This window comes from Rhinichthys klamathensis, unplaced genomic scaffold (assembly GCF_029890125.1).
Source record: "Rhinichthys klamathensis goyatoka isolate OS25496 unplaced genomic scaffold, OSU_Roscu_1.1 h1tg000076l_1, whole genome shotgun sequence".
Classification (NCBI taxonomy): Eukaryota; Metazoa; Chordata; class Actinopteri; order Cypriniformes; family Leuciscidae; genus Rhinichthys; species Rhinichthys klamathensis.
The window spans coordinates 2,893,621-2,908,900 of NW_026606618.1; the positions used below are offsets into that span (position 1 = coordinate 2,893,621).

General features: G+C 37.9%; 1 protein-coding gene across 8 annotated transcripts in view; it reads left to right on the top strand.

The window, feature by feature from the left end:
• Positions 1-238: 238 nt before the first annotated feature.
• mical2b (microtubule associated monooxygenase, calponin and LIM domain containing 2b) overlaps positions 239-15,280 on the top strand; it is a 107,031-nt gene continuing 91,989 nt past the window's right edge. For all 8 annotated transcript variants that reach the window (XM_056250957.1, XM_056250958.1, XM_056250959.1 and 5 more), the window contains exons 1-4: positions 239-404; positions 9,525-9,853; positions 12,350-12,557; positions 14,543-14,659. In XM_056250957.1, coding sequence (XP_056106932.1) covers positions 9,590-9,853; positions 12,350-12,557; positions 14,543-14,659 — 589 coding nt within the window. In that variant the 5' untranslated portion in view covers positions 239-404; positions 9,525-9,589. The remainder of the gene's footprint in view (positions 405-9,524; positions 9,854-12,349; positions 12,558-14,542; positions 14,660-15,280) is intronic.

Genomic DNA, 15,280 nt, shown 5'->3' on the forward strand with positions numbered 1-15,280 from the left:
AAACCAACGTCTAAAGTTTTTTATATATTGTTGAAAGCATTGCAATTACAGCTTTCGTTCGTTCAGCTCAAACCCTCAAGACAGTTTCTCCATAGAATGAAGTAAAGTACAGATGCCTGATAAAAAAAAAAAAAATCAACAGTGGGATTTGCCTTCCAAGTTGATCTGCACTTCCCATTGGGCGTCATGGGAAGCGCCGCCTCTAATTATAAACGGCATAAAGAGCCAGTGAGTCGCGAGGGCGACCTATATCAACAACCGGGTGGATGGAATCATAAGATACAAACATTTCTCTCTGCGAGATAAACTTCAGAGGTCAGATACTGTATACGGATAATATCGACCTCTGTCAATCAGATTCTGCGGCTGTCGCTGAAGCCCAAAGTCACATTACAGCGGAAAAAGTAAGTTTGTTGATCACTTCATTTGAGCGCATTAAAGCACGAGCTGCTGGGAAACTAGAAGTGACGCTATATTGGGCACGCGCTGCATTGACAGATACACTGCTGCCATACATATGGAAAAAACATTGTTATATTATAACACAAATAAATAGGGTTAGTTATGCTATGTATAATTGCGTTATGATAATTATATTATTATAATGAACAAGGTTAACAAGGTTGTATTGGATATCCAGTCGGGTGTTTGATTACATCTTAGCCAGGTTAGTTTCAAGAGTGGTGTAAATAATTTACTACAGCCTTTGGAGTTCTTGTCAGCTGTCAGGGTTTAGTTTGTAGTTTATCTCCTAGATAATGCCAATACAGCACTAAAGCATGATTTTTTTATTTTTTTATCTTTATCTTTTGCCTGATACAGTCACTAGCTACATGACAACATTTCCTTTTGGGAATCTATCTGAAGGATGGTCTACCAGTTAGAAACTAGCTACAATATTCCAAAACAGTTACTAAGAGACCAGTTTTAGTCTTAGTCATGACTGTTGTCAGGTAAACTTGTTTTGATCAGCAATTTTCCTATGGTGATTGTGTTTCTTCATGCTGATGAAAGTTTCCTAACTTCTGATATGTAACATGAATAGTTTTGGTTAGACTCGAGTGTTGTTTTTCTCTCCCTGTTGTCCAGGATTACTCATTGTTGGTGTGTATTGCTCTGACTGTCGAGATCAACAGGCTCAGACTGGCATCAAATATGTCTCAATTGATGAATAACTTGATTATTGCCTCCGCAGATGTTTTTGTATTTGTGTGTTTAGTTTAATATGTAATGAATTTCAAGTTGTCTAGATAAATATTTGTTCTTTTTTTCTAAGACTAGTATGTCTGTATCCTAAATTCCCAGCAGTGCTGCTGAACTTTAACACCATCTAGTTTATATGGGTTCTCATAACGCAATGTACGAGATGCACCGGTGTTTGCTTTTCTTGATCCGTTTAGTCTCTTGCAGATCATGTGGTTGTTTATGAGAGCTTTTCAATATGTTGTAGCTACCTCTGTTCTTGCCTATAGAGCAAAACGATACTGTTACACAATCCCCGCTTCCTGGAATATGCCATTGACTTATAAGGGCCGTCCTGAGCACAGAGAAAGACAGAAATACACTACTATGGTGTTCTATCAAATGGATTTCTGTTTAATCAACCACAGCTTCATCACAGGCATGAGGAAAGATCTGCAGAGAAGTCGCAATTGTGATGTACAGTACAAAGGTGCAATAAATAAAGTCGGTATTGTGAGATATAAAGTCACAATTAGGGCTGCACAATATTGGAAAAAACTGGCATTGCGATGTTTACTTGTTCTGCGATTTTTATTTTGCGATATGAAGAAATACCGGAATATTCACTAGATAACTTAAATGGCTATATTTGGAAAGAAATGAAAATCATGAAGACGAAGAACTCACGGACACAGTATTTGAACTCAAAAACCCACAGGAACACTCAGGGAAACATCACAACCAATTAACTTAGACGACACCAAACAATGAACTGAAAGAAGACAGTACTTAAATAGACAGAGGAACTAATGAGTAAATTAACTGGGACAACAGGTGAATGGAATATTTAATCAAGGGAACAAACTGACACACACTAGGAAACTAGGTCATACAGGCGAACAGGGATAACAGAACCAAAACACAATATAACCATTACAGTGTATATTTCAATATATCGTTCAGCCCCAGTCGCTATTGTGAGTTATAAAGTCGTAGAGAGGATCATGAGGTGGATAGGGAAATGACTAACACAAATAATGTTGGAGATCCTCTGAGCTGTTTAGGCAGTTATTTGGGATTTTTTTAAGATGAGACTCCATAGAGGTTCAGTTAAAATGGCTTGACTCCAATTATCCACAGATGTGAATGCTGAAAGTTTATCTGCTGCACTGTGGACATCTCTCAAAATAACAACCTCCCCGTTCCTCTTGACCTGCTGGGATCCTCATGCCTTTCATGTGGGTATATCGCAACATGGCAGTCTCTGTAAGACACGGCTTTTCGTGGAATTGCATAAGTTCATCTATTGGATTTTGTTAGTGCCGTTCACGATAAAATAACCCAACCGGCTGGTTGATCAGACTCCAGCTGGTTCATGTGGAACAAATAATGCTTCTCAACTCGGTTTGTACTTTTTCACTACCCAGCTGAGAGGAGAATCTGAACACCTGTTAAAGTTGCTTCATGTTGACATTTGATATCTTGAGAGGATTGATACTAAATGTATTTAAATGACTGACTTATTTTAATTAACCTAAAAGGCTATATGTAGTTTTTGGTCTTGGCAAAGGTTAGTACGAGGTTTCCATTAGTAAAATTGGAGGGTGTGTAAGACCATACCAAACCTAAATCCGTTCACCCTAGTGAATACGTGGTTTACATTTGGCCATCCTGTTAGTGTAACGGAAAGACTTTAATCCAGTGAATGCACTTTTTTTTAGTTGAAACTGTTGTTCATTTAGACCTGCTTGTCTGGAGCAGCACCACTTTTAGAGTCTTTAAATTCCTCATGCATGTTTCCATTATGATTCTTCCTTCTGCTTCCCAGTGGGTTAGAGAACGTTAGAGGAAGTGGAAAGTTGTGTTTGTTATCGTAAGGATCATATCATCCACACAACAGGATCAGTTAAAGATGCTGCCAGAAATCTTGATGTCTGCAAGGTACAGTATCTGTCAGAATTTCTGGAGAATATAGGACAAAAGCTCAAAAGAGCTTTTAAAATGCATGTTTATGGAACGATGATTCTGTTTTTAAAGTTTAGGCAAACTCTGCAAATGATTTTCTGCGTAGGCTAGAATTATTTGCCCCAGGACTTCATTAGCCTAATGTTAAGGCTTTGAACCTGCTGTACATTGCTGCACGGCTATAGAATCACACCATGGCAGCACTTGAAACTTGAGGCCTGTCTATTCTGAGCAGGATCACCAGAATGTTTCTCCAAGAGCTTATCCACTTTATATGGAAGTCTGTGTCTGCTTCAGAGTGAAAAATAAAATCGTAGGAGAAAATGTTAAAAAGAAATAGAAAGCAACAGTGAGAGATTTCACACAAATCACACAAGTCGCAATTGTGATTTGTGAAAGTTGCAATTGTGAGATATAAAGTGGCAATTGTTAGAAATGAAGTTGAAACTATAATGTGGCAATTGTGAGGTATAAATTTGAAATTGAGATTTAAAATGGCAATTGTGAAAAGTGGAAATTGTTAGCAATGAAGTCGCAATTGAAATGGGCTATAGATTGGCAATTGTTAGATAGTCGCAATTGTAATATATAAAGTGGCAATTGTGAGAAAGAGGCCAACTTTTAGCAATGAAGTCGCATTTGTAATATATAAAGTGGCAATTATGAGATGTATATTGGCAGTTTTGAGATATAGCCTAAAAAATATCTATAAGGCAATTGTGAGCAATACAGTGGTAATTGTGAGAGATATATTGGCAATTTTGAGATATAAATAATATCTATAAGGTATGATTGTGAGCGATAAAGGGGCAATTGTAATATATAAAGTGACAATTGTGAGATCTAAATTGGCAATTGTTAGATATAAAGTCACAATTTTTAGATATAAAGTTTAAATTGTGACTGTGAGCAGTGAGATATAAAGTTGATTATGAGAGTCAATTACTTAAAATATGTTTTTTTCTCTGATTCAGAAACTGGCTTCCATATAATGTTACTTAATACAGCAGGACAGTAAGATTTGTTAATGTGCAACAAGCTGCATTTGGTAGATCCATCGTTTTATTCTCAAATTTCTTAACAATCTTCCAAATGCAATCTAGCATGACATTTTATAAAATTATATTACCCTACAAAATATTCAGACCTTGTTTAAAGGCCAGTTTTCCTCTGAAGTTCTTTCTGTAAATGCCTCACAATGTGTTCTTTTTCTCTTTTTTTTGCACAACTACTGTATCGGTTATATATTTAGTGGGAAATGTAGGCCTGGTGTTGATTCTGATGGCTTAAGGATTCCTGGTTGCACAAGGGTGTTGCCCAGTTCAATGTCACTCGACCAAATCTGTACTAAAGACGTTACTCTAGAGAACTCATTACGGGTTTGACCTACATCTTCCCCTTCATTATGCCTAATGTATGATAAGTTGTGCTGTTTTGCGGCTTAGTTTGTTTAAACAAGAGTGATTGAGATATCATTCTCAAGAACTATGATCTCAAAATAGCTGATTTTGCCCATTTGCATTTTTCTTTCTACATCTGTTTGCCAATGATATTAGCCCATTAGTTGAGCTGTTGTGCCATATTTTGAAATCCTAAAAAGTGGCAACATTTTAGCACTGATGTGATCTAGAGGGACTGCTCTGAATTCTTTGTCCACCACAAAGCAGTAAAAAGTGCACAAACAGGAAGGACTTGGACCTCATACAATATCAGATATCCTGCCTCTGGAAATACTGTGCAGAAAATCGCACTTTTTTTTAATGCACTTTTGGCTGTGTACTTCCAAAAGTTGGAAAAACGCATTGGGAAATAAGGGAGTAATTCCCTTTAAGGAATAAAACATCTGAGACATTTCTTTTAAATGTTTTATTTCTCAGGGCTTTCTGGCAAAGTGTGCAATCATGTCGAATTAAAATACTTTCTCTTTCATTCTTTGTTTAATATCCTAGATATTTAAATTTTATACTTTTTTGTTTCTTTTAAGAAATGCTGATTTAACAGTGTTATTAAAGTATGACAGTTTTTAAAGATCAAATTTATAAGTGAGTTTTGTATGATGGCCAATGTAATCTAAATCTAAAAATATAGGAAATGCGCATGCTTTAAATATCCAATATCGACCAATGCCATATACTGTAATAAATACATAATACATTATGCTTACTTATAGGTCAGCTGGCTAACAATAACGAACGTCACTTCAACCAGTGTAACCGAACTCTCCTAGACAGCAGCATTGCTCTCCGGTTACTTTTGTTTGCTGGTACAGTAATACTTCAGGCAGTAAACTACTGATCTATATTGACTCTGTAGGGTGTACTTTCCCTACAAACATGAACACCCGTTTGTTTATGTGTGTGTGTGTGTGTGTGTTCCTGGTAAACGCTACTTTATGTGGACCAAATGTCCCCACAAAGACACTTTTTATAACCTTGTCCCCATGAGGAAAACCACTTATTATCATCATCTTAAATTGTTTTTTGAAAATGGGTTGTGGTTAGGGGTCGGGATATAATATACAGTTTGTACAGGATAAAAACCATTGTCTATGGAAATTCACCTTGAAACATGGAAACCCAGTGTGTGCGTGTATTTTGAACAAATGTATTCTTTAGGATAAACCCCTTGAGAAGCACCATTTCTATCTTCAAAACACACACAAAAAACACATCAACAACTACTAATATATTCACATATATACACACATATTTTTTTATTACTATTTTAATACTTTTTTTCAGTATGAATAGTTCAAAAGAACAGCATTTATTTGAAATAGAAATATTTTGTCTTTAGTGTCACTTTTAAACAATTTAATTTGTAATTGCTGAATAAAAGTATTAACATCTCATTTTTTCGTACTAGGTAGTGTATCACAGTTTCCACAAAATGTTAAGCTGCACAACTGTTTTCAACATTGATGATAATAAGAAATGTTTCTTGAGCACCAAATCAGCATATTAGAATGAGCAATGATGCTGAAAATACTTGCCATCACAGGAATAAATTACATTTTAAAATATACTCAGTTATTTTAAATATTGTAAAATGTTATTAGTTTTATTTTTATTGTTCTTATTTTTATTTATTTTTTATCAAATAAATACAGCCCTGGTGAGAATAATAGAGGAGGTTAACTTCCCTTTTGTGTGCTCCTATACACTCACCTAAAGGATTATTAGGAACACCATACTAATACTGTGTTTGACCCCCTTTCGCCTTCAGAACTGCCTTCATTCTACGTGGCTGAAAGGTGCTGAAAGCATTCTTTAGAAATGTTGGCCCATATTGATAGGATAGCATCTTGCAGTTGATGGAGATTTGTGGGATGCACATCCAGGGCACGAAGCTCCCGTTCCACCACATCCCAAAGATGCTCTATTGGGTTGAGATCTGGTGACTGTGGGGGCCATTTTAGTACAGTGAACTCATTGTCATGTTCAAGAAACCAATTTGAAATGATTCGAGCTTTGTGACATGGTGCATTATCCTGCTGGAAGTAGCCATCAGAGGATGGGTACGTGGTTGCCATAAAGGGATGGACATGGTCAGAAACAATGCTCAGGTAGGCCGTGGCATTTAAACGATGCCCAATTGGCACTAAGGGGCCTAAAGTGTGCCAAGAAAACATCCCCCACACCATTACACCACCACCACCAGCCTGCACAGTGGTAACAAGGCATGATGGATCCATGTTCTCATTCTGTTTATGCCAAATTCTGATTCTACCATCTGAATGTCTCAACAGAAATCGAGACTCATCAGACCAGGCAACATTTTTCCAGTCTTCAACTGTCCAATTTTGGTGAGCTCTTGCAAATTGTAGCCTCTTTTTCCTATTTGTAGTGGAGATGAGTGGTACCCGGTGGGGTCTTCTGCTGTTGTAGCCCATTCGCCTCAAGGTTGTGCGTGTTGTGGCTTCACAAATGCTTTGCTGCATACCTCGGTTGTAACGAGTGGTTATTTCAGTCAAAGTTGCTCTTCTATCAGCTTGAATCAGTCGGCCCATTCTCCTCTGACCTCTAGCATCAACAAGGCATTTTCGCCCCCACAGGACTGCCGCATACTGGATGTTTTTCCCTTTTCACACCATTCTTTGTAAACCCTAGAAATGGTTGTGCGTTAAAATCCCAGTAACTGAGCAGATTGTGAAATACTCAGACCGGCCCGTCTGGCACCAACAACCATGCCACGCTCAAAATTGCTTAAATCACCTTTCTTTCCCATTCTGACATTCAGTTTGGAGTCTTGACCAGGACCACACCCTAAATGCATTGAAGCAACTGCCATGTGATTGGTTGATTAGATAATTGCATTAATGAGAAATTGAACAGGTGTTCCTAATAATCCTTTAGGTGAGTATGTCACATGAATAATCTTAGTGGTGTAGGAATGTTGGCTCTTAGGACTTCCAATTTTAAGTGGTGCTGCTTTCTGCCGAATCCACTGGGATGCGTATGAACCCTTTGATGGTTCTCTCAAAGCTGAAGCTCCTGCAAAAAGATCCGTCAAGACCTAATGGTGAAAGACTGCATGTCTGAGCTGTCGGAGTCAATTTGTTTGGGAGTCACAGTGACACTAGTATGAACTAGTTTTTAATGTCTGTTAATGATAGACGGGATGGGCAAATGTGCATGATCCTTGAAAAATATCTCTGAAGGCAGTGGCACAGGTTGCTTGCAGTTGTCCCATCTGTCGAGAGGCTGGTTCTACTGATCAGTAGAGACAATATGATTTGTAGCTTCTAAATGTGGTCCGTCTTACTGTTTGTCTCACATGCAACTAGATTTTGTGCCAGGCAACTTTCCTGGCTCATCTTGCTTCAAGAAATATCCCCTGATGCCTTTTCAGCATGGTTAAATTTAGCAATGGGAACTTTCCCACACTGCATTGGCTGCACTGATCATTGGTGACACATAAAAATCCGGTCCTTGGAGAATTCAAGGACTAGAAATTTGGGTCAAGTTATTTTTATTATATATAAATATGTCTTCAGCATCATTACTCCAGTCTTGTCTTTTATGTGTGTGTATGAACCAGTGGAAATGTTAACAAACAGTGGATGTGACTGCACAAATGAATCAGGAGAGAGCAGCTAATGCGTAATGCCACCCTGCAGATAAATGAGAACCTCTCGTCAGCTGCCAGATTTGATTAGGCTGGTGAGACTCAAGTGACCCTCAGGAGTGTTCATTGAGAGAAAGATGCTGGACTGCTATTGAGCTCGAGCTTTTGGCAAGTTTTCTCACTCGTTCAGAACTGGTTTCACTCTCAAAATCAACTCTCTGTTCACTTGCTGAATTTACCTGAAGGACACATTGAGAAATGCACATAGTCCCACCTTCATGCCATTCCAAACATATTTCCCCTCTCCTGCACTGCACGAGAGGGAGACTTTTTGAAGAATGTGAAGGCCATTCTTCGTGCATGAAAATTAGTTTTCTGGCTCACAGGTTGTCTACAATGGGCCAATCTTGGTGTCCTGATTTTGAACATTCCTTTGTTCTGTCCCGTTTGCTCTGCGTGCAGTAATCCTATCAGGCACTAGAGTCTGAGTTAACGTGACTCTTCTAGCCTATTTTACAGCACATGCCAAGTGTTTTTGTGTCATTTTTATTTGATTTACCAGCAGTACTTCAGGACAGAATGCACTGCGTTTTACAAGGCATGGTCCAGATAGCCAAAGATTGACATACATTGTTGTTAGGATGGTTGACTAGTTGTCCAGCAGTCGACTAGTCCGTTAATGACGTTTTTGATGCTAAAAAGTATAATCCCCTTACATGGGAGACCCTCTTTCTAAAATATTCTTTATAAAAACAGCTAAATGAAAACATTGTTTCCTAAATAATTGCTTAAAATGATCTTAAAAATATTCACTTTTTTTAAGTTGACAATTAATTCGTTTTTTTATTATTATTCTATATATATTTACTTTTTATCACTTCATTTATTTTTATTTCTTCTTTATTTACTTTATGTATTTTATTTTTATTTGAGTTAGTATTATATACCATACCAGAAAAAAAAAAATCATTTTCCACAGACCCCTGGGCCCCAGTTTAAAAAACCCTGATCTATCTGAAATTTAGTTGTGCACCTCTTTAATTCGTACAATGACAGTGATGTTTTGAGAGAATTGACCTTTATATACAAAGTACAAACATTATATTCAAGCTTCGACTGGCTGCAATCAGAGCCCTAAAGCAATAAATGAATCCACTGCCTACCAGTTTTAGTCATTTCACTGCTCTGTATACCCATATATAGGGTGTTTTTCCCCACATACAGATTGTGGATTCCAGATAATGAAATTTATGGCACTTTCATCTCAGTCTATAAACAAATAAAACCCTCTGTTCTTTTGCTTTCCCCAGTCTTGGAAAGGAATGCCAGCACCAATCAACCTCTGACTGAATCCCCTGTCAACAGAGGGAAAGAGATGGGAGAGACGGAGGACGAGCGTGCGTCTCAGGCCGGCCAGCTGTTTGAGAACTTTGTGCAGGCCACTACCTGTAAGGGAACTCTTCAGGCCTTCAGCATCCTATGCAGGCAGCTAGAGCTGAACCCCTCCGACCACAGAGGCTTCTACAGCAGCCTGAAAGCTGCCGTCACTTACTGGAAGGCCCAAGGCCTGTGGGCGAAACTGGACAAGAGAGCCAGCCATAAGGAGTATAACAAGGGCAAAGCCTGCACGGAAACCAGAGTAAGTCTCTAGAGCTCTATACGTGTCCTTCAAATGTCACACTTCTTAGAGGAAGCAGAAATTACTTTAAAGAAATAAGGGCACTTTGAAAGGCTGGTTCAGCAAGGTAAGTTTGTTGATGTAGAAGACGAACTACGTTTATGGAATTCTGAATAAAAACGTCAATACCTGTTGTGCAACAAAAGAGAATTGAAATGGCACAACAACAACTCATTTTCATATCCACATTTGTTAGTCAAATCACTTTTGCCTGATATAGTGGCAGAGATCGCTGTAGCGGTGGTCGTCTTTGTGAAAAGTTTGTGTTCCTTCTATTTATAAAACGAAACAGGAAATGAGGATCAGCATCATTTAGTTTTAGCCATTTTTCTGCTTCAGTTGACCGTTGGACTGAGGGATCAAGGGTTAGGAGGATATGAGTCAGGATTTTTGTCTATCTAGAGCTCTTTTAGAAGAGGAGCACATGCATTGAAATATCCATGTTTATGAGATCTGAATTGTAATATTAGCATTAGCATGGTTTCACTGAAATTTCGCCTCTGAAATCCCATACAAGTGATTTTCCTCATCAGAGTGATTCAATAATGTTGCTTTAAATTATGAGAATGGCATGATCTCTATGCTGGAGTGCCATACCAAGCTAATCTAGGCTTACTCTATGTGGAGGCTGCATGCTAGCTAGTGTTTGGGCTATTATTATGTTGGTAGCTTGGGAAAAAAAGTCGTCTTTTGTTTAACTATAAGCTCAGGGTGACTGTTAAAGTCTACGAAGCATTACTAGACCACTGCTTTATCGTGTAGACATTTGTGAGCAGTCAATGGAAGAGTCAATCTGAGGTCACTTGACTTAGCATACATGTTGAGATTGTTGTTAGTGAGTTTTGCATGGTGGTTTTGCACTGTGCCTGTGGACTTATTGACCTTATTTGAGCTTGATAAGGCGTTGAAAGAATTGGAAACCCTAAAGAATATTAGTTTTGCAGTTTATTGTCAGGTTAAGGAGATTTCAATGCTAATCTCTAAATTTCTGGGGCTTTGGCTATTAATTTCTAGTGTTTTATCTTGGTCTCTGCTATTGTGGTGCAAGTTGTAGTTTGTTTGCATAGGTTTGCATTTCACATTGTGTGCTTAAAGTTTATTGCTCACAGATTTGTTGACTTGTTCCACAACAACAGTTTTAAAGAAATATTTCACCAAAGAATGGAAACTCACAATACATAAAATAAATAAATGTGGGCTCTCAAGTTCCAAAGTGACAAAAAGCATTAAAAGGTTAATAAAAATGGACCTACAAATTGTGTACATCTTCTGAAACCATATGATAACTTTGTGTGACAAACAGACCAAAATTTTAGCCATAATTCAGTTTTGCATATTCAAACTCAATGCATTGCAATCGTTCACGATACGTGGTTATCGATGATTGGTCATCGTGTCTTGATGTCACAATGTCATGCCATTATTGACACAACTTAATATAATGCATATTTCAATAGATGTGGAGGGCAAGATTTACAGTAAATAATGCCTTAAATTTATTGATAATTTGAACACTTACTGTGCTTTGTTTGACGCTTAGTGCTCTATTTTCTGACTGTTCTATCACAGTGGTCTTCCATGCTTGAGAGACCATAAGATTAATCCTCGAACTTGGCTTTTGAATGCGGGTCAACTGCTGTTAGCACTGCTCTGGCATAGAAACGCCTTCCTGAATGTCTTCAAAAGTAGAAATGTAAAGTGACAGAAGCCCACAGTGATGCTGAGAGGAAGACTTCCTCCAGTGATCATGTCCAGAACAGGAAACATTGGCACGCTGACTTATCTCACAGGATGTTGGGACCATCAGCCAAAGGCTAAGATAAAGAGTGATGGCAGACATTTTTCTCATAAAATAATAAATGCATTTTTAGGTTAGGTCAGTTTTATGAAGGCACCTTGTTCAGACATCCTCTGAGGTGAAAAAAATTCCTATATGTGGATATCAATGGTTAAAATATTACGTTCCTCAAGGCCAAGACTTTTGAAATTGTGTCAAACACCTACAAGTTAGAGCAGCAATTCATTGTGTGTTAAATACAGTCTTCTTGCTTCACCCTTACACGCCCTTGGCATCTAATTACAGGTAATAAAAGTGTGTTCGCCATTTTATGACCACTTTTGAACAAGCCTTTTATGGATGTGTCTTAACACTTTTTACAGTACAGTCATAATCCCTGTTTTGTTGTGAAGGACAAGTAAAGGCGTCACCCACAGTCCTGGCTCGTGTTAGAATTAGCTTGGATTGGGTTTTGAAGTAACGAGGAGGGAGATGAAATCATTCCATGTGGTTGTGCCAGAAGAATGGGTATGCACAAATTGGTTTTGATTTGTCAGGAAGTTGATGTATGTGGACTGAGGCAGTGAGGTCATTAAGTCTTTGCTTATACTTGTAGAAGTTCTCCAAAAAGCCAAGCAGTTATATGCAATAATAAATACCAAACTTGTTTGTTTTCACAGTGTCTCATCATTGGTGGCGGCCCATGCGGCTTTCGGGCCGCCATAGAACTGGCTTTGCTTGGCGCCAAGGTGGTGGTGATTGAAAAGAGGGACACCTTCTCTAGGAACAATGTCCTGCACCTTTGGCCTTACACCATCCATGATCTCAGGAACCTTGGAGCCAAGAAGTTCTATGGAAAGTTCTGCGCTGGATCTATAGACCACATCAGTAGGTTACATCTGCTCCAGTTACAGTACCATGCTTTTGACGATACTTTTACATAACCCCATGCAGTCATCAAGAGACACCACAACAGGAACATGAGATATGGTTTCACTGTTGGAACCTATTAGATGTTGCAATCAGATTCAGAGATTTGTGTATGAGCTTGTTGGATGAGATTTTCAGACACTCTGATGGTCTTTCTCTTTCAAGCTCTTTCAAGCTCTACCCAACCAAAAGATATGTAAAACATCCAGAGTAGCCGGGATTATGCAAATGTCTTTTTCCACACTTATCTCTTGAAAGATTTTGGTTGCCTTTTTATAGTTTATGTTTGTGCTGCACAAATTTATACATTCTTAATGTAGATACATGCATGCCTAAATGTTTTATTTGAACAGTACTTTGAATGATTCTTTAAAATAGCCAAGCCATAGAGACAACACAATAGAAAGATGTCTTTTTATTTTTTATATATATATATATATATATATATATATATATATATATATATATATATATATATATATATATATATATATATATATATATATATATATATATATATATATATATATATATATATATATATATATTTTTTTTTTTTTTTTTTTTTTTTTTTTTTAAAGGGGTCATATAATGGTACATGCACTTTTACAAGTTGATTGTACTGAAATGTGTGTTGGCAGTGCCTGTACACAAACATCATAAAATGATAATCCATCCAGTGTTTTTGTTTTAATCTCCTTATATGTTTTCCCCTGCCTCAAATCGAGCCGTTCGAGCCTGTGACGTCACAAGCTCGCACGCCCCTCCCGCGATTGTTGAATGACAGCCGCGTTTCAACACAGACCCGCCCTCGCTCGTGAGAGCTGTCAATCATAGTCTGCGCGGCGTGGACCGGCGCGGTCATTGTTGATATGCTGGAGCACTGTCTATGAGCAGAATGGCGTCTAAGCGATTGTGGTGTTTTGTTCTTGGGTGTAATAACGAACACAGCAGTCATTTTAATGTTCCTAAATCCGAACCGCTGAAGACGCAGTGGCTGAGTTTGTTTCCGAAGGGAATATTCCCCACGAGCAACGTCAATGCTTTCATGTTTGCGCGAATCATTTCACACGACTGCTTATAAACGAGGAGGGTCAGTATAAAGCTGGTTTTGCTAAGAAGCTGCTCCTGGACCGGTACCAACTATTCGTGTTCCTGCTGAACCTCCAAAATACTGAAGTAAGTGTAACGTTTTATTAAACTTTATATTAATATATTAATCTTTGCAAATCGCTAGATGCACGCTTCACAATGAATGCGTCTAAGGTTTACACTCAGGGTACATTACGGCATGTTTTCTATGTACGACATTCTCAATATAATTCATAATCCCACGTCTATAATGAACAACGCGTTATGGTTATTGTGTTACAAACGGTGTACACAGAACAGAGAGGCGGGGTGAGCAAAGCTCATGATCATTTAAAGGCATATGCACTGAAACGGCGTGCTGAAAACAGAGCTGTTTTTGACCAGGTAAAATAAGTGTTTTCTTACAATACTAATGAGAATTTTTAATTAAAGTATATTACAAAGTTTTAATTTAGACTCTAAAGAATCATATTAGCTTGTACAAAAATGGCATTATATGACCCCTTTAATTTTAAATCTTAATTTTTTAGTTGTATTTATTTTATGTTCTGTGATTTTTGTTTTGTTTTTGTTTTGTGCTAATTATATATATATATATATATATATATTTTTATTACTTTATTTTTATTTATTTATTAGTTTTCTTTTTTCTATTTTGTTTTCTTAATTTGTTTTATTTTAAATTTCACAGAATCCAGTCTTTTTTTATTTCTCTCATCACATTTCATTCAAACTCACAACAGTATTGTAATGGTCTCGTCCAACATCAGCACAGTTATAGGACATGACAAAATAAACCATATAAATGGGTTTCCTAGTGGATTTGATGGTGACTTCCTTATATTTTTCAGGTATTCGTCAGCTGCAGCTCATGCTGTTAAAGATCGCTCTCATTGTTGGGGTGGAGGTACACGTCAACGTGGAGTTTGTAAAGCTTCTCGAGCCGCCTGAGGACCAAGGCACTGATGGTAATCAATCATCATGTCATCTTAGTGCTATAACCATCTAGCTTTGAGGACTACACTGGCACTACGTTCACCATGGTGTTACCTTAGCTCACATTTACTGTCCATGATGCAACCTGACAGACCTGAGACGTGTGGAACTCCAAGGCATCATAACATAATCCCACACAGCCATAAAAATAACTATAAATACGTCCAAGAAAGCCATCAGCTGTTTTCTTTACACCTCTTGTGGTCTGGAAAGGGTTGGGTAATCATTACCTTTCGTCTTATGTCATTTTTGGTGGATTTACACACCCTTTTGCCAGTGGCCCTACACGCACATCCCGGCAAGTGTGTTTAAGAATGAGATCACAGACAAAGAGCAGCTGTTAACCGGTTTGCAAATTTATTTACTCTGTTTACACTATGGGCTGTGTTTCTTGCAGCCTATTTAACACTTTTAGTTAAGTTACTCTGTTGTATCTTCCTACTTCAAGATCCTAATGGATTTACGGAAGCAAAAGCAGGGCTAAACCAGATCATGAAAATTGACACCTTTCCCACTATGTACCCTTGACGCACACACGCCGCTGATACCGAGAAGGTTTGGGCCGTTCCTCCGCGCGTCACTGGCACTCAACA